At 40.1% G+C, this 26,849-nt stretch overlaps 1 protein-coding gene across 1 annotated transcript in view; it reads right to left on the bottom strand.

Annotated features, from left to right (window-relative positions):
• Window positions 1-1,660: 1,660 nt before the first annotated feature.
• The window catches only part of LOC114239368 (atrial natriuretic peptide receptor 1), an 87,556-nt gene continuing 62,367 nt past the window's right edge, over window positions 1,661-26,849 (bottom strand). Inside the window, exons 13-22 of the mRNA XM_089735432.1 lie at window positions 26,332-26,508; window positions 23,929-24,105; window positions 23,318-23,474; window positions 22,481-22,639; window positions 15,197-15,380; window positions 13,918-14,064; window positions 11,575-11,767; window positions 10,459-10,611; window positions 8,445-8,565; window positions 1,661-7,596 (exon numbers count right to left, since the gene is read on the bottom strand). Coding sequence (XP_089591558.1) covers window positions 7,331-7,596; window positions 8,445-8,565; window positions 10,459-10,611; window positions 11,575-11,767; window positions 13,918-14,064; window positions 15,197-15,380; window positions 22,481-22,639; window positions 23,318-23,474; window positions 23,929-24,105; window positions 26,332-26,508 — 1,734 coding nt within the window. The 3' untranslated portion in view covers window positions 1,661-7,330. The remainder of the gene's footprint in view (window positions 7,597-8,444; window positions 8,566-10,458; window positions 10,612-11,574; window positions 11,768-13,917; window positions 14,065-15,196; window positions 15,381-22,480; window positions 22,640-23,317; window positions 23,475-23,928; window positions 24,106-26,331; window positions 26,509-26,849) is intronic.

Raw genomic sequence — 26,849 nt, forward strand, 5'->3', positions numbered from 1 at the left:
TAGCATTCTGACGCGTCCATTACAGCCATGACTGATTATTATAGGCCATTAACCGAACTTTAAGAACGAATAAAGGGTACGAATATTAAAATTATGATCGCAAACGTTAAATCAAAAATGCCGCCACACGTCTCATTCTTTATTGCGAATCTGTCTTTGATTTATTCGGCAATAGCTTTGAATGTACTTCTTGTGAATAATAATGACATTCTGGAAAAATACATTTCAAAAGTTATTTCCATAAACATTCGAAAAATCCTTTTGGTGAATGTAATGCCCGTTTTTTTTTCTATCATCACCAACAAAGTAAATAAACTAAAAGATTATCAACAACAAAGGGAATAAACGAAGTAAATAAATAAATTGGTGAAATTAAATTAAACAAATTAAATAGTTAAAGACGATATTGTGAAATTAAATTCAGTGCTGCCAACAGTACTACAATACATCAAGTTTTCGGTTATTAATTATTGGTTATTATTTGAACATAAATGTATAATATAATTATAAAAATAATTAATCTATATATTTAAAAATGAATTGCTGTTCGTTAGTCTCGCTAAAACTCGAGAACGGCTGGACCGATTTGGCAAATTTTGATCTTGAATTATTTGTGGAAGTCCAGAGAAGGTTTAAAAGGTAGATAAATATGAAAATGCTCGGAATTAAACAAGTTTAACAATTTTGTTTTACCTTTGATGTGTCCCTCGTCGGACGGATTCCTTTTGTTCGTTTTAAGTTTATTTTATACAAAAGTTTAGGTCTTTTATTTATCGATTAAGGCACTACCAAGTCTGCCGGGTCAGCTAGTAAAATAATAATTACAGTTCCCGAATTCTGTTTAATCATTTTAAACGCACATATTTTGGATAAAACCTTTACAGAAATCTGAACGATGTCGAAATTAAGAGGGTGAATGTAGGAGGTATATGTGATAGGGCACAAGATACATTATTAGTGTACTTCAAACGTATGGAAGGGACGTTCTTCCGAGTAACCTTCTGACCCTTTCAGATCAAAAGTTCATATATCTAATTTACAATTCTAGTCTGTTGAGAATTAAATCTTTTTTGAGAGATCACGCGGATACATGAATTGAATTTCGAGAGCTATCTGAGACTTTTCGGGTTCATTCATACGTACGTTTCATGATTGAAAAATCTCATCTTTTTTATCAGCAACTAGCGACCCGCCCTCGCTTCGCTTCGGAAATTGTAATTTATTATTGATTTCTCCACTGTTTAATGGATGTTATTATACATATAAACCTTCCTCTTCAATCACTCTATCTATAAAAAAAACCGCATCAAAATCCGTTGCGTAGTTTTAAAGATTTAAGCATACATAGGGACAGACAGTAATAGGGACAGAGAAAGCGACTTTGGCTTATACTATGTAGTGATAAAACCAATCTCACTCATGAACATCATCAATGCCAATAGTCAAGCCGCAGCGTACAGGAATTCAGTTCATTGAATTGGCAATATTTTTACTCGAAAATTTAATTATTACGCCAAAGGAATAATTATAAGAAGGACACATACATCCAATGAGTAGTCATCGACAACACCTCTGTAACACTCAGGACCAATTTACTGAAAACAGCTGAAGCGCTTAAGACAAAACAATAGTTATTTGACTATAAGTACAGTAAAACCACTTTTTGTTTTTAATTCAATTTAATTGATGTTACAATATCAAACTATACATTATATTTAATTGCCACGAACTAAAAGCGCAGACATTAGACGATCTCAAAAACTTGTTATAACATTAAGAGAAGTAATTAGATGTTTAGCAAATATAAAATTTGGCGAGCCACAAAAAAACAGCATTGAAATATTTTGACCGACATAATAAAATTTGGTGAGCCACAAAAAAACAGCATTGAAATAATTTGGCCGACATACAAAGATTTTGTTTGCAATAAAAAAAATCAGACAGTGATCCTTGTTCCGCAAATAATTTTGTTTAAAAATTAAATCGTAAATAGGCAGCTTACAATAACAAAAATACGAATACTATACTAACCATTGAAATAACATTCTAGCATTAAAACAGTTATGTATATTTCTTTACAAAGCGCGTTTGTTAGACGCTGCTAATAACAGATTTACTGTTTTATTATATTATAGTAGAATTGTATAACATAATATGAATTAGACGATGTTTATTATTAATCCCCTAAGACCACTAACACTACGATTCCTAGTCAAAGCGTACATTTGATTGAACAAAATGCATATAAAAATAGACATTTATTTTCGTACAACTATGAAATACTATTTATTTTAATCTATTAAATATACTGTTTAAATTTATTTAAACTTTTTTTTTTTACATGACGATCGGATAATTTAATATATAAGTATATTCGGAAGAATTTGTTTTCATTTGAACATTTACTAAATTATTATTTTTTTTGTTAAATTTTAAATTATCGATTCAGTAATTTTAGGCCGTGGATTCGATAATTCATTAACTAAATCACGTATACAGAATTTCAGTTTCGGATAAGCTGCATATTCGTTTGCAAATTAATGATTGGTTGACTCTACTACAAATGATTTTCTTGAAAATTAATTTAAGAAGAAAACTCAAATGTAGACATCGGCTTGGCTCATGGATTTCCTGACTTCCGTGAGCGATGGTAACCTGACATTACCAGGCGGATCGTAATCTTCAATTTACAGAGGCAAAAAAAAATGAGGCGCTAACAAAGTCCTCGTAATTGTTATTGGCTGAGCCCTACCATTGTTTGTAGCAATATTCCATCGATTGTAAGTACATTAGAAAGCTAAATACTTACATGTGTATTGGTGTGTATAGATATGTCAATTCGTTTTCAAAAAATTTAGTTAACCAATTCGGATTTTTTTTTATGTTACGCACTTCATTACAATTAAATAATTCTCCCTATTATAGGTAATTTTTTAAACAGTTTACACTTATTTTTGTTAATAATAAAACAATATCATTCACGTCCTTTACTAAGTAATATACATATTTATCGAAGTTATATATATAATTTAACTGATGAACAAACCGTCTGCTACTAAGTCGTGATCAGAGCCTATGCTCATGTCTAGACTCGTGAATACAATCACCACAGTCAGAAATCTTAATAAGCCCGTGAATGCCCCTCTTACTGGAGCACATGAATGCTGCAAGACGGCAAAAAAAAATGAAGAATGGTGATACCTACCCATCACATCATCACCGTCAGCCCACAGAAGTCCACTGCTGGACATAAGTGTCTTCCACTCTTTTCTAAGATGACTGCGTGTTTCCTTCCAAAACGCTTTAACAGTGAAGTACAGTACTGGTGGTAGGACCACTTGTGAGTCCGCGCGGATAGGTACCACCGCCCTGCCTATTTCTGCTGTGAAGCAGTAATGCGTTTCAGTTTGAAGGGTAGGGCTGCCGTTGCAACTCTACTGAGACCTTAGAACTTATATCTCAAGGTGGGTGGCGCATTTACGTTGTAGATGTCTATGTGCTCCAGTAACCACTTAACATCAGGTGGGCTGTGAGGTCGTCCACCCATCTAAGCATAAAAAAAAAGTAAACAAACATATAGTAGAACCTTATTATAACAAACCTCAATATATATAAGTTATACCCCGTCGTCACTTGGAAAAAAAAAAAAAAATTTACGAATAAAAATATACGTCATACAATAATTAGATAAAAATGTGTTATCATTTATTAGTAGAAGTTGTTCGATATAACAGAATGAGTACGTAATGTTGAGGTGAATAAAACTATATATTTTTTACCTCGTTATAACAAATGGTAGACCAACCTAACCTTAATATAACAAACCTCAGTTTACCAAAAGACTTGATATAACGAATATTAACTTGTTGCCTTTCGATTTGTTATATAACTAGTCAGGTCATAAGTATTGTCACACAGTAAAAACTTTTCTTTTAGAATGCTGGCCACAAAAAAGTTTATTGAATTCGAGTTTCGAATTGTTCATGAAAATAAAAATGTATACTTTTAGAATTTTACTCATTTTTAAATATGGAGTGGACGCTTAAAGAAGACCGTGTTGCAGTTATTGCGTTGCATCGTTGCGGTTACGCGCCAATTCAAATTTTTAACATACTGAAAGATTTGAATATAACCAAAAGATTCTTTTATCGTACCATCAAACGATACAATGAAGACTCTAGTGTAGATGACAGGTCAAGAAGTGGTCGCCCTCGATCTGTTAGGACTCCAGCAGTGATAAAAGCTGTGAAGGCGCGAATTCAAAGAAATCCCAAACGTAAGCAGAAACTGTTGGCCCTTCAGATGGGGTTAAGCAGAACCACGGTGAAAAGGGTGTTAAATGAAGACTTAGGGCTTCGGGCATATCGAAGAAAAACAGGACATCGTTTGAATGCTCGTCTAATGGACCTGAGACTGAAGAGATGCCGCGCTTTGTTGAAGCGGTACGCGGGAAAAAAATATCGGGAAATTCTTTTTTCGGATGAAAAATTTTTTACCGTAGAAGAGAGCTACAACTAACAAAATGATAAGGTGTACGCACACAGTAGTGAAGAAGCGAGCAACCGTATTCCGCGTGTCCAACGAGGTCATTTTCCATCCTCGCTCATGGTATGGTTGGGAGCTTCTTATTGGGGCTTAACAGAGGTACATTTTTGTGAGAAATGTGTAAAAACGAATGCAGTTGTGTATCAAAATACAGTCCTGACGAACCTTGTGGAACCTGTTTCTCATACCATGTTCAATAACAGGCACTGGGTATTCCAACAAGATTCGGCGCCAGCTCATAGAGCGAAGAGCACACAAGACTGGCTGGCGGCGCGTGAAATCGACTTCATCCCGCACGAAGACTGACCCTCCTCCAGTCCAGATTTGAATCCGTTAGATTACAAGATATGGCAACACTTGGAGGAAAAGGCGTGCTCAAAGCCTCATCCCAATTTAGAGTCACTCAAGACATCCTTGATTAAGGCAGCCGCCGATATTGACATGGACCTCGTTCGTGCTGCGATAGACGACTGGCCGCGCAGATTGAAGGCCTGTATTCAAAATCACGGAGGTCACTTTGAATAAACTTTAGTGTCATAAGAATCTATGTTTTGTTAAGTTCATTTTGGTATATGAATGGTTACATAATGAATAACCTTGTTTCAATTATTTTACATTAAACATGTGACAGAATTTATGACCTGACTAGGTATTTTTTTCTTTAATTGCTTTTGTAGGCAGACGAGCGTACGGCCCACCTGATGGTACGTGGTTACCGTCGCCCATGGACCTCAGCAATGCCAGGGGCAGGGCCAAGCCGCTGCCTACCGTTTAATACACTCCACAAGCCTCGTTTGAAGAAGGACATGTCATAGCGCTCGGGAAACACCGTGGAGGGGAGCTCATTCCATAGTCGGATAGTACCGGATCGAGTTTGCACTGTATATATAATAGACCCATCGTCTCATACAAAGTTTTGAAACAACACACAATGCAGTTAGGTCTAACAGCGTGTGTCTAATCTGACTCAGTCCCGTATTTATACATATTAACCGGGCGGTCTTCAACGACTTCAACTGAGACGTAGCTTGTAAAATGTTAATATAATCGACGCAGACTCGTAACGGGAGTGAGCTTCGACTTAATCGCATATAAAATTTGCATCCGACTTACGTAGACAACGCTTGTTTTATTTGCAATTTGTAAGATAAGATACGATTGTTTTAATAGTTTGACGTTTACGTTTCGATCGTCCGCGCTCTATTTAAATAAACTCGAGGTCCCGCTGTAGTCGAAATTCGACTAGAATTAATTGTAATTGTAAGTTTGTACACTATTATGATTGTATTTTATACTTCTATAATCACAAATTTCGCCAAAAGTACACTATAAAAAATATTAATAAAGACAAACAATATTTTTAATCTATTCTCAATTTGACCACAGACGTCAAGAACAAAAGTTTGACAATAAATAGTATGCATGCGTGTGTGCGTCAAATACATGGTATGTAAGTGTGTGTAATGTTTTCTTAATTGATTTAATGTATCTTTTATGCATTATTTTAAAACAAATATTAGCATTGTGCACTTCTTCTCTATATTCTCTATAAGTGTGGAAAATTTCATACTCCTCCGTCCGCGCAATTTTCGTAAAAAGGGATATAAAGTTTTTGCTTCACGTATTAATATATAGATAAACATGATGTAATGTACAACTTAGACGTAGGTAAACTTGGACAAGCTAAGCTCATGTAGTATGACAATGTCTTCGGTATTCACGCTTCGTCGACTGATTAAAACTACATATTATACTTATACGATTTCATCTCGCGTTGATTACATTCATTTTGTTCGTCCGAAAAAACAATGTTAATACTTCTCAAAAAATAAATAAATTAAAAATCATTTTCAGTTTATTAAAATTCCTTATTACGTCTTAAAGTTAAGAAAAAGAAACAACATTTTCATTTATTATTTTCTATAGTAGTACATCTGTGTGCTTAGTGCGAGCTTTTTAACGTTCTCGATAGCGTAAAAGTTAACTAAAAATTTGTATGCAGTTTGAACGTTTGCCTACATTTTCCGCCAGGGGCGCTGCTCCAACTGCATACAAATTTGAGTTAACTTTTACGCTAGCGAGAACGTTAAAAAACTCGCACTAAGCACACTGCTGTGTATACAGTGCCGCCTGTGGTGTATACATTATTATAATAAATACCATAACAATACTTAAAACGAATGACTACAAAAACTTTGTCAGTGAAAATTAAAAACAAAACTAATTCAATTAGAACTCAATTTACACAGTACACAAAGGAAAATTAAATTGAATATTACTATGAGTGCAGTTTAAGCATTTGTGTAGTTTCATTACTTGCTTAGATATCAGAGAACTGGGTTGTTTTTCAATTATCTTAAAATCACAATTTGACTTGAATTTTACTGAATATTAATTAATGTGAAGTCCGACTAGTAGTTTTATTTTAATGCTACACAATCTACACATTCGACTATCGATGATATAATTATAGATTATTTAATTACATCCACCGACAAAAATAAATATGTCACAATAATACGAATATTAAAATAGAGAAGTTTTAATTGCCGCTACCGAAATTAGCAATAGGAATATAAAATATCTGATACAAATTTTAATCAAAACACGAATTTGATTTAATTAGAGATGATTTAATTACATTCACCGACAAAATAAATGTGTCACAACAAATACGAATATTAAAATAGAGATGTTATAATTCTCCTTGCCACTACCATCGAAATTGGCAATAGGAATATAAAATATCTGATACAAATTTTAATAAAAACTCGAACCGAATTACTCAGGCAGCCATTGTGGGGGGCTCGACAACTAAGTAAGGGACCTGTATTGATACAGGAGGTAAGGTGGGGAACAGTATAGGATACTGCGGAGGCTGCTGGGGACTTTGGCAGTGAGGTCTGGTCTCTGGCTCAGAGCACTGCAGCAGCCAGTGAGTCAACATCCGTCCCCGACCCTTCAACTCCACCTCGCCGCGACGCTCCACTATGAATGTTCCCCATTGTTCCAGGAGTACACGTGTGTTCTCACTCAAATGTATACGGAGGGCTGTTAGTATAAGGGAGACAATGATATCATAAGCTGGATAATATATTATATGAGCGCAAACGCCACTATTGGCAATAATTATTATTAACATGATATATAGTTTAGTTTATTCTATGTTATTATTTATTTATTATTAGCAAGATGAAACTGTTATTCTAACATATTTAATATTAAGCAGACTCTGTTTTAATGTGAAAATGTTCAGAATATGCTTAATGTTTATATTATTGTTTAAAAACACAAATGACTATATAAGTAACTAGCGACCCGCCCTCGCTTCGCTTCGGAAACATTAAAACACAAATGAAAAAAAAAAAAAAAAACAAAAAAAAAAAAAAAAAAAGTAGCCTGTTCATCAGGGACAATGTCGGCTTCTAATGGAAAAAGAATTTTTCAAATCGGTCCAGTAGTTTAGGAGCCTATTCGAAACAAACAAACAAACAAATCTTTCCTCTTTATAATATTAGTATAGATTAAATATTAATAAAGCATAAATATTAACAATATTATTATATTATAATTAACTGTGTAAATTATGTAAAAACTAAGACGTGGCTTTTTGTAATAAACAAATATTGTTAGAATTGTATTGCATTTTCATTGTAATAGATCTTATTTGTGAAAACCTTGATTAACTAAAACTATTTGGTTTTATAAAAAGGATTTTTCTTGAGTGTCATTCAGTGAAGTTTTTTATTCGGTAAAAAAAAAGTTCAGTTTATTTTATTAATTTTATTTGATTAAGGGCTTATAAATGTGGTTTTCTTATTATAAATATGACAGAAAACTCAACTCAAAACCCGATATCATTATATATGTTTTATTACAAATAATTATGAAGTACTCACGTTGGCCTGTAGATTCCATTCTACTTGCGGTGTTCACGGTATCCCCAAAAAGGCAGTAATGGGGCATCTTAACGCCCACCACTCCGGCACAGACCGGGCCGGAGTGAACACCAACGCGGACCTGAAGCAGAGCCAAGCTTCAAGCAACTCAAATATATCTCGTTATTTTTTTATTTTTTTTTGTTTCCCTTATAGGCAGACGAGCATACGACCCACCTTATGGTGAGTGGTTACCGTCGCCCATGGAATTCCAAAGCAAATCCAGCGGCATAGCCAAGCCGCTGCTTAAAGTATGTTGCCTAAAATATTATGTTATCAAACTAAACATGAACCCTCAAAAAACTAAGACTCAATCAGTGACCAAGATTCAAGTTGGAGAAATTAATCTTCTAGTAGATTCGCTGGGCTAATGTTTTTTTTTTGTTAAGTTTCATCTAAGAAAATTTCGTTATTTCAGCTGTAAGTATTGTCTACTAAAAATTACATAGATCAACAGTTACTGTATATCTTATACCTTTAAACGAGCAATTCTTGTATATTAATATATATGTATATAATCTGAATCTCGGAAACGGCTCCCACGATTTTCATAAAATTTAGTATACAGGGGATTTCGGGGGCGATAAATCGATGTAGCTACGATTTATTTTCAGTAAATGTTGTTTTATTCGTGTTTTCAGTAATCAACTCTTCCCGACATCTATTGGCGAATATTAATATTAATTGAGGGCAACTAACCGCTTTAAAGACACAACAAGATGGCGTTATCAAAAAAAAAACGAGCAAAGCTCGGTCATCATCTAGTGTAAGTGATATCTGCACGGTCGTTCGACGAACTCGCTTCAATGAGATTGTATTTAATAAAATCGAGCTGCCACTCATCTGCTTTTATGTGCGTAAAGAATGTGTAAATGTTTATAAATGTATATAGAGAACGATTAACAAAAAAAAGAGCTTTCGGATTTCGGCTATGGCCCTGAAATTGTTGTTATCCACGAGCGACTGTATGCAATTACTAGCCGTAAACTAATCTACCCTCAATGTCACAAAAAAAAAAAAGACTACACTCTGTACCTCATCGTAAGCAAACTCATAAGAGGCTGTAATGCCTGGTCACATTAATAAAGTATCCTTATGTTTCCTATTCTTCTTCTTTGTTGTATCACTCTTTTTATTTTTATTGCTTAGATGGGTAGACGAGCTCACAGCCCACCTGGTTTTAAGCGGTTACTGGAGCCCATAGACATCTACAACGTAACTGCGCCACCCACCTTAAAATATAAGTTCTAAGGTCTCAAGTATAGTAACAACGGCTGCCCCACCCTTCAAACCGAATCGTATTACTGCTTCACAGTAGAAATAGGCAGCATGGTGGTATCTACCCGTGCGGACTCACAAGAGGTCCTACCACCAGTAATTACGCAAATTATAATTTTGTGGCTTTGATTTTTATTACACGATGTTATGTCTTCACCGTAGAAGTCAATCGTGAACATTTGTTAAGTACGTATTTCATCCGAAAAATTTGTACCCGCCTGCGGGATCCGAACACCGTTGTACCGCTAGATACGAATGCACCGGATGTCTTATCCTTTAGGCCACGACGACTTATCAGGGCGGTCGTGGTCGTCATTCAGTATCATTGCTGTGAGCAATGCGTTTATGCTGTGTTTCCGATCTATATATATAAAAATGAATTGCTGTTCGTTAGTCTCGCTAAAATTCGAGAGCGACTAGACCGATTTGACTAATTTTGGTCTTGAATTATTTGTGAAAGTCCAGAGAAGGTTTAAAAGGTAGATAAATATGATAATGCTTGGAATTAAATAAAAATAACAATTTTGTTTTTCCTTTGATGTGTCCTCCGTCGGACGGATTCCTTTTGTTTGTTTTAAGTTTATTTTATACAAAAGTATTGGTCTTTTATTTATCGATTGAGGCACTACAAATTCGGCCGAGTCAGCTAGTAACTTGTATAGAATTGAAGATTCTGTTGAGTCACGCAGCTACTAACCTCGAGTCGGTGCGCGGGCCGGTGACGGACAACGAAGCCCCTGACTGCGTCGACTATGGCAAGCGCCATTAAGCATATTTCTCTTGCGTGAAGGTCGCCGTTCCTCTCGGGCAGGCCAGACACAACCATGTAGGCGTCTCCTATTGTTTCGACCTTTCCAAGATAAATGACAGCGACGATTAATTAAATATTAACTTTGAAAGAATTATTTAAAAATATCTAATCATTTGAAAAAGAGATTTAATTATTGTCTAAATTGGTTACTCATTTTGGATTTCAGGTGAATTGATCACGCATTTCTGTGTGATCGCCGAGAAAGTCATTATTTCGGACTCCGACCTGTCTTTAGGTGCAGTATTTGCGTAGCCAGTTTATAGGTGATTTACATTAGAGTTTTTATTTTATTTTTATTGCTTTGATGGGTGGACGATCTCACAGCCCACCTCGTGTTAAGTGGTTACCGGAGTCTATAGACATGTACAACGTAAATGCGCCACCAACCTTGAGATATAAGTTCCAAGGTTTCAGTATAGTTTCAACGGCTGCCCCACCCTTCAAACCGGAACGCATTACTGTTTCAATGCAGAAATAGGCTGGGTGGTGGTACCTACCCGTACGAACTCACAAGAGGTCCTGCCACCAGTGATTACGCAAATTATAATTTTGCGGGTTTGATTTTTGTTGCACGATGCTATACCAGATGGACCGACGACCTGGTGAAAATTGCTGGGTCACGTTGGATGCAGGTGGCAACGGACCGGCCGCACTGGACATCAGTTGGAGAGGCCTATGTTCAGCAGTGGACAGTAGACAGGCTGATGTGTATAGGTCATTTCTTCTTCTTCTTCTTATCAGCCTACAGACGTCCAATGCTGGACATAGGCCTCCCCCAAGCCTCGCCACAAAGACCGGTCCTGCGCTGCCTGCATCCAGCAGATCCTCGCGAACCTCAATAGATCGTCAGTCCATCTTGTGGGAGGCCTACCCACGCTACGTCTTCCGGTACGCGGTCGCCACTCAAGAACTTTCTGGCCCCAACGGCCATCCGTTCTATGAAATTATAGGTCATTTACATTGGAGCTATTCAGAAAAAAACACCAATACAAACCTCCTTACCTTATAAACATCATAAAAACCGATGATCCTGTCGAATGTGCTGTACAAGTCGTTCAAAAGATCCACGACTTGCATGGGAGTGGAGGCCGCGCAGAGCTCCGTGAAACCGACTATGTCGCTGAAGTAAACCGTGACGCACTCGAAGCTCTCTGGTTGTACCACTTCACCGGCCATTAATTGCTGAGCCACAGGTCTGTATCGACCAAAATTAATAGTAGTAATTTTTTTTTCCTACTTATGCTGATAGCCTTGAGAGACTATTTCAGCTTCACCCTAACGTTTGTATGTGAGCTCATGGGGCTCAAACCGGAGTCTTGCTAACACTGACCCTAGCAAGAGCAGTGCTTCGCAGAATCTACCACCGGATCGGAAACGCGACCCACTGAGAAGATCCGGCGAGAAACTCAGTGGGCTGTGTCTATGGGTTAATTCGCTCGTTGAGTCCTTCGTCGCAAGTGACGCGTTCGACGAGGACGGTGACCGGTGCTTGTGGTGCGTAAAAGCACCGTTAATGGATCAGGAGGATCCGTAATGACGTGCTTTGGGCGACGTCGACGGTTTACCATTCGGTAGTAATAATAGTGAAGAAGTGAAGATATATACGTCAGACACTGTCATTAGTTTGGTAGCTAAACGAAACGCAGCACGATTCCCGAGAAATGGCAGCACGATCGCGGTATCGTCGGAACTCGGCTAACTTCGTGCTACAACAGAGCCTAGCCGTTGGAGGCGCGTAGACGCCATCACAGTTACCAACCAGCCTTCTTGAAAAGCGGTGCCTACGTCCTTAAGAACTGTCATTCGTTTTCGTTTGCTAACGTCAAGAGAAGATTTCTAAATTGTTCTAAGACAGCAAACGTGATTGGTGTACTCAATATTTCTCTTAGTTCGATCACCCTATTCGCCCCTACGATGTCTGACGATGGTGTTAATAATTGTGGCTTCTAAGACATATTATTATAAAAACAACTGTCTTACTAAAATCAGCCAGTATCACTCTAGATCTTTTCTGCCACGTACCATCTGACTTTGGAATGAGCTCCCCTCCACGGTGTGCCCCGAGCGCTATGACATGTCCTTCTTCAAACGAGCCTTGTGGAAAGTACTTAAGGGTAGGGAGTGGCTTAGCTCTGCCCCTGGCATTGTCCATGGGCGACGGTAACCACTCACCATCAGATTGGCCGTACGCTTACTAGAGTAATAAAAAAAAAGAAAAAAAAAAGATGATGTAAGGATTCTAAAGGTACTGAATACATACAATTCGGTTCAGAAATTTAAATTTATATTTATATTATTTTATTTAATTAATAGAAAATAAAGGAGAAAAGATATTATTCTTGATCCAAGGATTGCGTGAAAGAGATAGAATGTAAAGAGAGTAAGAGCGCGATTTGGTACCGTCTGTTGGGCGGATTAAAAGTTGTAATTAGATTTCGATGAACTATTAACTCAACTACATACACATTGTATCCCATTTGTTCAACAAATAAACTTTATCATTGAAAGCATCAGAAAAGTTACATTACGAAAGTGAATCAAAAGAAATTTAAGTGAAGACTGAATTTGATTAAAACATATTTAAATTGCAATTAAACAAAGTAACATGTTAATTGATAATGAATTATTAATTGATTTCATCTTTATTGACTTGCAAGGGACAACATGAAGCCGGGAGGTGGTGTTAGGTCAGAAGCAATTACACGAGTGGAATATATCGAGAACTGTTAACATTTAAGGCCCCGCGCAAATTTGGCGTTAGCTTCGTGACATTGCGACTTTTTCCACTTCGATAAAGCGGCACGACACGAGAACCCTCTCATCGTGGCCGCCGGTAACTACATTCCCGATCCTGTGGAAAGAATGGAAAGCAGTCGACGTCGCCCCAAACACGTCATCTCGGACCCTCCCGATCCACTAACGGTGCTTTTAGGTACCTCAAGCACCGGTCACCGTTCTCGTCGAACCCGTCGCTTGCGATGAAGGGCTCTACGAGTAAATTAACCCTCAGACACAGCCCACTGAGTTTCTCGCCGGATCTTCTCAACGGGTCGCGTTTCCGATCCTATGCTGATAGCCTTGAGAGGCTATTTCAGCTTCGCCCTAACATGTAGGTGAGCTCACGGGGCTCAAACCGGAGCTAACACTGTCCCTACCAAGAGCAGTGCTTCGCAGAATCTACCACCGGATCGGAAGCGCGACCCACTGAGAAAATCCGGCAAGAAACTCAGTGGGCTGTGTCTGTGAGTTAATTCGCTCGTCGAGCCCTTCATCGCAAGCGACGGGTTCGACAAGGACGGTGACCGGGACATTGCGACGACACAGCAGCTGTGGCACACAACTCACCTCGGCAAAACTTGATACAGTAATTCTTCAGACCGCCTCTTTTCCAACGACAGCTGTTCGGTTTTCTCTTCGACCAAAGATTCGAGATTGTTCGCGTATTGTTCCATACGCCGCAGCAAATCATCCATAAGATTGTCGCAGTACCCCCTAATAGTTAATTTACTGTTAATACTATAAAGTATGTTGGTTTACGGTTGGACTAAAGCAATTACCCACGGGATGGCTGTAGAAAAAAAGGAAGACAGCCAAAACGTTGGGAAGATGAAATAAATAGTGTAGCCGGCCCGCATTGGAATCGAATGGCCAAAAATAGAGAATATTGGCAATGCTTAGAGAAGGCCTTTGTCGAGAGACAAGCTGTTTTGAAAACCACACCGAATGCCGAATGGAATACTTGATTACGAATTGAATTTAAATTTAATTTATTATTAAGTAATTATTATTATTAATTATGATTAAGTTAGTAATTAGTAAGTAAAACAGCAATAAAGGCTTATTATTATTTATTATTATTACAACGACGAAAGGAAGATCTTCCACCGAACGGGAGGTATAGCTCATTAGACCGACGGTCCGAATGTTGTTGTTCGGAGCTTGTATACCTATATGTAAGCTCATCTTGAAAATGTCGTAAGCGCGATTCAGGCATCTATCAAATATCTTGTGTTGCATGATGGCTGCCGCCACAAGTATGTAAGCAATAATACGGGCCAAATTTTTAAGGATCTGTTCAAGGCATCTTGGATAGTAAGGCAATTTAAATTAGAAATCCAACAAAAACATCTTAAATGTTTATTGTGTAACAGATTGAAAAATTAGCTTTTGCCCTTTTTGCGTTTATGGATTAACCTTTTTTTTATTGCTTATGTGGGTGAACGAACTCACGGGCCACCTAATGTTAAGTGGTTAAGTGGGATAATCGTGCCGCTCACGTCTATTCCAGTCCGCTGCCGTCACGAAGAACACAATATAACATAACAGTATTAATAAAATACAATCCGTACAATTCAATTCTAGCAATTGAAGTGCACGGATTATGTTTTATTGTTTCCTAGCGAGAAAGCTATTTATGGTCCTTATTATAAATTCTCTACTCTTATGTGTACAATATTTATATCTACATGTCTTTAGGCAGCGGCTTGGTTCTGCCCCTGAAGTCCATGGGTGACGGTAACCACTCATCATCAGATGGGCCGTATGCTCGTCTAACTACAAGGGCAATATAAAAAAAAACACTCATTGCATTGAATATTATCACAATCGAGCACAAAGAACTCACTTGATATAATTAGCGTTGATAGTGTCGAAGCTCGGTCTATCGTCAGGTGGTTCAGCCCAGCACCTCGCAGCCAGCTCCAGCAGCTCCAACGCCGAGCCTCCTCCGCCACCGGCCGTGACTTCTCCGACGCCCACCACCGGCCGGAACGGCGGTGACTCTCGGGCATAAACTCGTGTCACTATCTCTGCGATACAAGTAGTTCCACTTGTCCTTTAGAGTGTTAAATCTTTTAAAAATAAATTTAATTATACCTACTGCCGAATAAAAAATGGCTGCACTTGTCGTTTATAGAAGTAAATGTTTTAAAAATAAATTTAATTATACCTACTGCCGAATTAAAAATAGTTGCACTTGTCCTTTATAGTATTAAATCTTTTAAAAGTAAATTGAATTACACCTACTGCCGAATTAAAAATAGTTGCACTTGTCCTTTATAGTATTAAATCTTTTAAAAGTAAATTGAATTACACCTACTGCCGAATTAAAAATAGTTGCACTTGTCCTTTATAGTATTAAATCTTTTAAAAGTAAATTGAATTACACCTACTGCCGAATTAAAAATAGTTGCACTTGTCCTTTATATAAGTAAATGTTTTAAAAATAAATTTAATTATACCTACTGCCGAATTAAAAATAGTTGCACTTGTCCTTTATAGTATTATTTTTTTTTAAAGTAAATTGAATTACACCTACTGCCGAATTAAAAATAGTTGCACTTGTCCTTTATAGTATTAAATCTTTTAAAAGTAAATTGAATTACACCTACTGCCGAATTAAAAATAGTTGTACTTGTCCTTTATAGTATTAAATCTTTTAAAAGTAAATTGAATTACACCTACTGCCGAATTAAAAATAGTTGCACTTGTCCTTTATAGTATTAAATCTTTTAAAAGTAAATTGAATTACACCTACTGCCGAATTAAAAATAGTTGCACTTGTCCTTTATAGAAGTAAATGTTTTAAAAATAAATTTAATTATACCTACTGCCGAATTAAAAATAGTTGTACTTGTCCTTTATAGTATTAAATCTTTTAAAAGTAAATTGAATTACACCTACTGCCGAATTAAAAATAGTTGCACTTGTCCTTTATAGTATTAAATCTTTTAAAAGTAAATTAAATTACACCTACTGCCGAATTAAAAATAGTTGCACTTGTCCTTTATAGTATTAAATCTTTTAAAAGTAAATTGAATTACACCTACTGCCGAATTAAAAATAGTTGCACTTGTCCTTTATAGTATTAAATCTTTTAAAAGTAAATTAAATTACACCTACTGCTGATTTAAAAATAGTTGCACTTGTCCTTTATAGAAGTAAATTTTTTAAAAATAAATTTGATTATACCTACTGCCGAATTTGAATAAATCATGTACAATAATTTAGCTTAAGACACAATAGAACACGCTTTATGACTAGAACTCGATAAAGCAAACAAAACAAGTTCAAACCGGAAGAGTTTACTAACAATCCTCTAATGGTCTCACTTTCATCTTCCAGCTTCTTTTTTTTTTTTATGATTGAAAGTTTACTGGTGGCCCGAAGGCCTTTCCAGTTTCACCAGGACAGGTGGACGAGCAAAGGCTCAGCCAAGAGGGGTGGGATTTGCTAACAACTGCCCGAGCGCCTCCGAAGGAGACCTAACAACTCAAGAGCAATTGTTTCGTGAATGAATCTACTACCGGATCGGAATCGCGACCCGCTGAGAAGATCCGGCGAGAAACTCAGCGGGCTGATGCATGGGTTAGGTTGCACGTCGACCTCTTTGTCGAGTTCGACGAGTACGGTTACCGGGGTCCCTAAGCCTGCCCCTAGTATTAGAGCTGAAAGCATCTAATGCAAAGGTTATTGGATCTGATGGATCCGTAAGGACGTGTCTAGGGCGTCGACGGTGACTGGCTCCTGCATGATCAGGATTCGGGGAGTAGTCAGCGGCGGCAACGATAAGGCGATTATCATGACGCATAGCCTTATCGAAGTATCGTTCCGACGCTGATTTCATGTATTTCCGAATTGATTCGAGGCCCAGGTCGTCGTGTAGGTCAACGTTCCTCACGAACCACGGAGCCCCGACAGCTAACCTGCAAAAGCGGGATTGTAGGGATTGGAGGGTGTCTATGTGTGTGCGGGCCGCGTGAGCGAATACCACACTCGCGTAAGTCATGACGGGCCTTATGCAAGTTTTGTAAAGTGTCACCTTGTTCCGAAGGGACATTTTACTCCGCTTACAGATCATGGGGTAGAGTCTACCGAGAATAAACGCGGCACGGTCACGGACTGATTTTATATGCGGGCGGAATGTCATCGATGCATCCAGGGTAACGCCCAGGTACTTGACCTTCCTGGCCCAGGGTATGGATTGACTAAAGAGAGTAATCGGGGGTGTGAGATTCCTCCTCCTAATACGGGAGGAAATCCGTGTGGAGCTTCCCCTCTGAAATAGCACCGCAGTACTTTTCGCTGGGTTGATGTCTATGCGCCATTTTCGGAACCACTGTCCTAGGGCTAGGGCTGCGCTCTGAAGCTTCTTCGCGATTAGGGACTTATTTCTACTAGAATAGTAAACAGTCGTGTCGTCGGCGAATAAAGCTAAATGGGTCGGCGGCGACCGGGGAATATCGTTGACGAATAAGCTAAATAGGAGGGGTGAGAGGACAGAGCCTTGCGGGACTCCAGCTGTGAGAGGTCGTGGGGAGGAGCGGGTTCCCTCGACTCGATATCGAAAAGAGCGGTTCGACAAGAAGTCCCGTATGATGAGCACGAGACTATCCGGCACGCCCATGTTGAATAGTTTGAAAATCAAACCATTGTGCCAGACTTTGTCGAACGCTTTTGCGACGTCGAAGAAGAGAGCTCCCGTGTATAACGGTTTTGGTCGATTAAGCCCCACAAGAATGTGCTCCGTGAGGCGGTGCACCTGTTGAACGCATGAGTGATTTGTACGGAATCCGAATTGTTCATCGATAAGAATGCCCTTGGATGAGACGAAGTCTCTGAGGCGTTTGTAGAGCAGACGCTCATACAGTTTGCCTAGAGACATGAGGAGGCTAATCGGGCGGTAGCTCGTCGGATGATTTTTTGGTTTACCGGGTTTATGTATGCCGATAACGTCCGCTTCTTTCCACACCGCGGGAAAGATACAGTTCGCCATAGCGGCATTGAAAATAGATGCCAACATCACGATGAGTTGGACGGGTAGAAGTTTAATAACGCGGTTAGATATACCGTCGGAACCGGGAGCCTTGCGAGGACGTAGGTCTTTGATCAAGTCTTTAACTTCTATCGGGGTGACGGGTGGTAACGCATCCGATGGTGGCAAGGAGGCTCTGCGTTCTACCTCACTGTCTACTAATTCTACATGAACAGGGTCCACGGATTGAGTGCTGGGCGTGCACTGGGTTTGCAATGTATCGGCCAGCAGCTCTGCTTTTTCGTCATCATCGAACGCCGCGAGTCGGCCTGAGGGGCCTACGAGGGGGGGCATAGTTACTACCGTATCCGATTTGAGAGTACGAGCTAAGCGGTAGTAAGACCTTTGGGAGGGCGCGAGTCCTTCTAAGAAATCAGACCATCTGGCATCTCGGACTTCGGCGATGCGAGACTTTACGTCGCGTTGTAGGGCACGCATTCGAATACGATTTTCCGCGGTAGGATACCTGTCGTAGGCGCGTATCGAGGCGTTCTTAGCTCTAAGGAGTTCCCTAATATCGTCGGACAATTTGAAGCGGTGAAGGAAGTCCTCCGCTACAACTTGTTTCGATGACCTATCTAATGTCGAGGTGATGTGTGACGTTAAGATGTCTATGGCTTCAGCGGTATCCTGAGGAGACGGGATAGAGTCCGGGTTAAACGGGAGCGATGGTGGATCAGATTCAGCCAGGCTGATGCCCAGCGTGTGCCAATCCACCACAGTCCTCGTGACGGGAACGGAATCGGAAGCGCGACCGAGCTTCATAACGACGGGACGGTGGTCTGAATCTAACTCTGAAACTACTTCGATCGAGTGTAAACGCAGAGTTACGTTTTTTAATAACGCTATGTCGAGTATATCCGGGCGATGCGCGATATTTAGCGGGTAGTGAGTCGGGGTTAGCGGAGCGACGATATCGAAGGCGAGATCATCGACTAACGCGTCAAGCCGCCTGCCATTCGGGGTTGTGGTGTGTGAGTTCCACCTGATGTGTTTACAATTTAGGTCGCCCGCCAGAATGACAGAGCTCCCCATACCGAGCAGCGCCTCGATATCACTGCTTAGAACGATCTTATCCGGTGGAAGATAAACGGACGCGATAACGATCGGCGCGTGTCCCGTCAGTGAGATTCGGCACACTGATGCTTCGATATTAGCGAGCGCGGGAGGATCGAGCGGGACGCAATGCAGGGCTCTTCTATAGTAAATGACGGTACCACCACCACGGGCAGAGAGCCTGTCGTTCCTGACCATGTTATAGTTCGCGATTTTAGGGTCACGGCACGCGGGCTTAAGTAGGGTCTCCTGCACTAAAAAGATATCAATTTGATGGTCACGCAAAAAATCACAAACCTGATCACGTTGATTTGCGAGACCGTAAGCGTTAAAAAGTCCTATCGTTACGGATAGGGGCTTTATTCTACTTATATACGCCATTGATTACCGGCGGAGTGAGGGGAGGACGTACGTATTTAATGACGCGTATACGTCGGCGTATTCCTGCACAACGGCGATAAAGTGTTGTGCAGTGGAAGCGTCGCCCAAAGCGTTAACGCGCTCAAAGTTGATCGACTGAAAGAAGTCGATCGCTAAAGCGAGATTTTCGGACGCGGTCGTAGGGCAAGTCGCGGGAGAGGGACGAGTCACGGGGGCGGGACGAATCGCGGAGGAGGGAGTTGTAGCCGTGTTCGTATACGGCAGCGGTTTTGCCCAGGCCGAGACACTGGGCACCGCCGCCGGAACGAACGCTGGCTTAGCCTGCGACGCAGAGGGTGCCGAGGCTTTGATGTCTGGGCCGGAAGCTCGGAGGCGGTTTTGGCGGGCGACGCGGCGATTTATTTTAGGGGCTCGGGGGCAACCACGGTAATTCGCGGGGTGACCCTGTGTTCGACACAGGACGCAGCTAGGCGGTTCCGTCGCGGTTTTTTGGTCGCGAGCGCAGAGGGCCGTGGCGTGATCGCCCAAACACTTAACACATCGGGGGCGCGCGTGACAGTTACGGGAAGAGTGCCCGTACAATTGACAGTTATGGCACTGGCTAGGAGTGCCTTTTTTATGGGGGGCTTCGATGGCGATACCGGAGAGCCTACAGACGGTCTGTGTGTTGAAGATTTTCTTACCCTCGGGGATAGGCTGGAGGGTGACTAGAACCATATTATATGGCTCCCTACCGCGACCGGTGTGCATACGGTGCACAGAATTCACTGGAAAGCCCTGTTCTAACAGATCGGCCTTGACGAGCTCTACATCTAACTCTTTAGGGTTCCGCGTATTACAACGCGGAGTTCGCGCTCCTCCTGGAGCGTATAAGTATGGAAACTTATACGTTCCTTACGGAGGTAAGAAGAGAGGGCCCTATGGTCGTCGGGTGTTTGAACCTTAATTTGAATGCCGTTCGCGAGGTTACGGGCATTCGTGAAATTTATATTTTTGGCCTTAAGGGCCAGGCAAACTCGATCCCAAGCTGCCTTCTCCTGAAGGATAACCGGGGGAGGGGTCTGGGTTTTATTTTGTGCCACCGGACGCGGCGACGGAGTGGCACGGGTGGGGGGCGCAACGGGAGTCTGAGGGCGGGGGCGCGACGCGTTCACGGCTTTGCTAATTTTAGCGGCCGCGGGAGCTCGAGACTCCGCGGCACGCTTCTTACCCTTCTGTACCAGGGTGAATCCATCCGTCGATGAGGCGGGGGCGAGGTCGACCTCCATATCCGAGTCAGAGTCAGAGCACGAGGAGGGGGGTGCAGGCGACCTACGAGCAAGTGTAGGTGCTTTAGAGGGCGCGACGGAGGCCGCGGATGATCGCTCAGCTGAAACGATGGTCACGGCGGACGACGCAGCAGCTTTTCTCGCCAGTATAGGCGACACGGGAGCGGCAGGCACGACAGAGGCTGCGGTGCTCAATGCAGAAGCTCTGCACGCAGGTACAGGCGACGCAGGAGCAGCGAGCGCGGCGGAGTCCTCGAGAGGGCTCGCAGTGTGATTGGCCTTGAAGGCCAGAAACTCTGAGGCGAGCTGTGGGTGGCGAAGTCGGAGGAATTCCGCGAATACAGCGTCCATGATCGCTGAGTACCCAGGTGGGGCGGCCCCGGGTCTTGAAAACACTCGCCTTGCGGCGAGGCCCCAACTTCTCGGACCTGAGCGGTTCTATTGAACACAGGTGGCAATGCGGCGCGATTACTACAGGACAAAGAAAAAGCACAACAAAACAGAAATTACAAAAAGAAACAAAACAAATAAATACTTGCAGGAAAACACTTTGTCGGCAAATGTTCCACGAACACAAAAATAACTAAAACAAAACAAATAAAAGCTTCCAGGAAACACACTTGGTCGGCAGATGTATCACGAACACAGGCCGCGCGAACAATGGCCGGGCTAACAAAAGCCGGGCGAACAAAGACCGGGCGATCGAGTGGACGATGAGCACGTCCGCACGTGACGGGTGCCTCTATCGGAATGGCCAGCTTCTTCAGATCAATAGTGAATACCGTATTATAAAGCTGCGGTGAGAAGCTTGGCAAAATTGATGATGAGATGTAACGGAAGATTCCATTACAGTCATGCATATTTTAATAACATGCACACCTGCATATGTAATAGAGCTGACGATTCTAGTACGACATCACTAAAATTAAAATGTTCCAAAATTAATGTAGTTCACTGTATTTTGTTGTTTCTTACATTACACGCAATGTAACAAAATTACATATCCATTGCTGCACGAAAAGTACGCGCGAGAGGGACACAGGTTCAGTCGCTAAATAACAACTTATTAAAAGGACAATACTTAAACTTAGATTATTTCGTTTATAGGTTATTAGCTAGTAGATTAATGTCGTGTCAGCTCCTAAAATGATTCCCATAGTGAGTATTTATTAACTGACTCCAAAAAAGGAATAGGTTCTCGCATCGGCTGTTTTTTGAATATGTCCTTAACTCAGAGCTTTTCTCTATGAGAGCCGATTTTCATAATCTTTTTTTTTTAAAACTGGTCCTTCTATTGTGACGAAATCGATTTTATTTCTTATAAAAAAATTCTCTTTTTATACGGGTATCACAAAAGTTAAAAGGTCAAAAAATTCACAACGGCGCTAACCTTTATTGGACACAGTCGTAGTATAATGGTGGAATGGTCCAGCTCTGACGACGATCTCCTCCAATATTATTCCAAAGCTGTAGACGTCCCCCTTCAGCGAAGACACTGCCCCTGGGTAAACGCTCCCAGCTATCAACTCAGGTGCTGTCCAAAGCAATTCTAAAAACACGAGTTTGCCTATAAGTTTTTTTTTAATTGCTCATATGGGGGACGAGCTCACAGACCATCTGCAGTTACAGAAGCCCATAGACATCTACAACATAAATGCCGCCACCTACCTTGAGATGCAAGTTCTAAGGTCTCGGTTTTTATAGTACAACGGCTGCTCCAGCCTTCAAACCGAAACGCATTACTGCTTTACGGCAAAAATAGACAGGGTCTTGGTACCTACTCGTGTGGACTCGCAAGAAATAATACCACCAGTTCAATCTCTATTTGATAACATAGACGCTCGACTTGGTGAACTGAAATCACGCCAGTGTTGTTCTATCATCATAATGTTCAATTATCATAATGGTGTGCTTAAACGCCCACATTGTGCGCTAAGGCTTAGGATCAAGATCGACTATATTAGCCATACACAAGCACACCGTGACAATTACAAACTGAGTAGAAAAGGTCGCCATGGCCGAAATCAGGCAAGGACCGTATTGGATCACCAAACATCATCAGCCCCATCGTCCTCAGCTGGACATAGGTCCCTCTAAATTTACACTAGTGAGCCCAGTTTTCGAGCCTCATATATTTCTTTAGTAGGACTAAAGGTAGTAAGGACTGATAATTCCATTTCTTCTTTATGTTCGCGATGTGTTTTAAGTAATCAATAAAAAGAATTACTGTAATAATAAATGTCGTCCTTGATCAAATCTGTTGGCGTGCAAAGCGCGTTTAGTCCGAAATCAGATATCTTGAGCACGAAACGTCCATCGATGAGACAGTTCGAAGATCGGAGCTTCCCGTGAGCTCCGAGTCCGCCATGAAGATAGCACATTCCCTAAAAACCAAATCTAAACAGTGAAAAGATAGTCAAAGTCTAAACAACATTATATCTAAACAATATATATATAAATGAATTGCTGTTCGATTGTCTCGCTAAAACTCGAGAACGGCTGGACCGATTTGGCTAATTTTGGTCTTGAATTATTTGTGGAAGTCCAGAGAAGGTTTAAAAGGTACATAAATATGAAAATAGCAATTTTGTTTTTCCTTTGAGGTGTCTTATTTATCGATTGAGGCACTACGAAATCTGCCGGCTCAGCTAGTATTACATAAAACGTTTATTATTCTATCTATTACAGAAAGCGTAAAAGAATTTAACCAACCATTAAACAAAGAAGTGTCTACAGAACTTTTAATATTTAAATTAACGTGCCCTCGGCGGTGATTAAGACAAACTTCTGACTGCAAACTTAGAATTCTTTGCGGATGATCCAACAAAGTAATCATACCTGAACAATGTCATGGACAAGTGAAGTCCTGAAATTCCAGTCCAATTGTAGTTCATCGTTAGCGAGTACATCCTTCAGGGATCCTTTGGGGCAATACTCAGTGAGTACAAAGACTAGGGGACAATCCACACAGGCTCCGATAAAACGTGCCGTATTCTCGTGGGAAACGTTTCGAGCCTGATCAAAAGATTTTGCCATTATACAGATGCTTAAATCAAATGCAAACAATTATAAAAAAAAAAAATCTTACGCTATTTTTAATTCAAATTTATTAAAATTTATTTTCTATTTTTTAGTTGGATTTTTTATAAAAGCGTATTTCGTTAGTTTTTTTAACCTATTATTTATTTTTCATTTTTTAGTTGAATTTCAATATTTTTTTTAATATTGATTTGTCATCGGTCCTTAATAAGTATACCAAATTGTGAGTTAATCCGACGTTTTGAAGGGGTCAAAATCATGTTCAAAGATTCCGTTACATACAATACGTCTGAAGCTAATAAAAGCGTATTAAAATAGGAACAAATCACGCACGGTCAACCGGCCTCAATTTAGGATTCCCTATATTATGGGTACCAGAGATTGATAAACATACTTATACATGTTTAAATATATACATATATAGATAATAGACACCCAAACAAAAAGCAAACAAACCTGTTCATCACACAATGTTTGCTCGATGTGGGAATCGAACCCACGACCCTTGCCGCAACAGTCAGGGGCGCTAACAACTGCACCATTAAGTCAGCAATACTCACAGTCAGTAAATACTTCTAAGAACACAACTTCTAATGGTCGTGTCTTTCACAATACCAAATTGACTATGACTATTAAAAGACTACCACTCTATTTAAATTATGAGGAAAAAAAACTTTTTCTATAGGCGAACTAAACTATCCACCTCAACACACCTGTGTGCTTAGTGCGAGTTTTTTGACGTTCTACATAGCGTAAAAGTTAGCTCATATTTGTATGGAATGGGATCATTTGCCTACGTTTGCCGCTAAGGGCGCTGTTCCAACTGCATACAAAATTGGGTCGTGGACTTTAAAAAACCCGCACTAAGCACACTGAAATCGAGTTGCTTTTTTTATTGCCCTTGTAGGCATACAAGCATACGGCCCACCTAATGGTGAGTGGTTACCGTCGCCCATGGATGTCAGCAATGACAGGGACACAGCCAAACCGCTGCCGCTGTCGCCCGACTGTGTGCGTGTTGTATCTAAGATCTCTGTTAACCACTTAACATCGGTTCGGCCCTTGAACTCATTTGCTTATCTCAGGAAATTAAAAAATCTTCAGACGTATTCATTAATAAATTCATTAATAGGTTTATATGAACCACGTGTAAGTGGTACCACGTAAAGTGCCAGTGTAAAGTAATAAAATTCAATTCAATTCATTTATTAATAAGCAGATAACAATAATCTATCACTTCACACACACACACACACACACACACACACACACACACACACACACACACACACACACATTTAAATGAAATGAATACGAGATTTAACCGTAAAAACGATTTTGAATCTACTCGCGAAAAAAGAAAAAAAAAGTGATATTGTTAAGTTAGTAAAGTAGAAAAATAAAGATTAAATAAGACCCAAATTTCTTAGAAAAATGTAGTGTTTTCAAATGTATTTTCAAGGTCAATTATTATTCTCTTTTAGCGTTGATTGCTTCGAGAAAGCTTTGTAGCCATTCATTTTTTATTATTATTATTGTTTGTTAGAAATATAAATCGCAACAAACTTTGAAATTTGCGTTTCGACTTTGTCAAGATATTTTATTTTTTATTTTTAAGAAAACTCGATTTATTGATAGTCTACGATTTCTTTTGTGGAAACATTGATTTTAAAGGTTTGAAATATTATTTTTCTACTATACTTGTGCATGCACACAATATCATTTGTATGATCACATCGATACGAGTACATCCAATCTGTTATGCTTCAGGCTCCAGTCGCCGTCCTCGTCGAACCCGTCGCTTGCGACGAAGGGCTCGACGAGCGAATTAACCCATAGACACAGCCCATTGGGATTTTCGCGCCGGATCTTCTCAGTGGGTCGCGTTTCCGGTCCGGCGGTAGATTCTGCGAAGCACTGCTCTTGCTAGGGCCAGTGTTAGTACCACTCCGGTTTGAGCTCCGTGAGCTCACCTACACGTTAGGGCGAAGCTGATATAGCCTCTCAAGGCTATCGGCATAGGTAATAAAAATAAATAAATAAAAGCTTTAGGCCACTATGTATTTTAGATCTCAAAAAGCGAAATGAAATTACGAAAATATCTTCACACACGTGAAAACGTTCTACGACATAAAATGCGTTAAACAAGTCAAACTTGAAAATTCAATTTCGGTTTATTACAGAATTAAATTCTTGGCGTACCTGTTTAATCTCCCAGATTAGTTTTTTATTCAAGTCGAGTTTCTTTCTGTGTATTTTTTTGACTGCCACCCTGTTGCCCTTGTAGAGGCCGACGGTAAACGAAGAAAGAGTGACCGACGGAGATGCAGTAAGACTGGTGGCTGCTGTACTTCCTCTTGCAGTCCAGCTTAGTGAAAGCTAAATAAACATAGAATTTAATGAATGAATGAATGAATGATTTATTTATTTCAGACAACAACAAGTCCATATGTGTAAATAGTATCTTGAGCAAAAAGATGACGATTTTCCGTTGTTGCTTTCTTACTCTCTCAATTACTTTTATGTATTTTATGTCTTACATACTTTTAGGTTTTTTTTTTTATTGCTTAGATTGATGGACAATTTCACAGCCCACCTGGTGTTAATTGGTTACTGGAGCCCGTAGACATCTAAGACATAAATGCGTCACACACCTTGAGACAGTTTCTAAGGTCTCAAGTATACCTAGTTATAACGGTAAATAAGGTGGACTGTGAGCT

This window comes from Bombyx mandarina, chromosome 19 (assembly GCF_030267445.1).
Source record: "Bombyx mandarina strain Sakado chromosome 19, ASM3026744v2".
Classification (NCBI taxonomy): domain Eukaryota; kingdom Metazoa; phylum Arthropoda; class Insecta; order Lepidoptera; family Bombycidae; genus Bombyx; species Bombyx mandarina.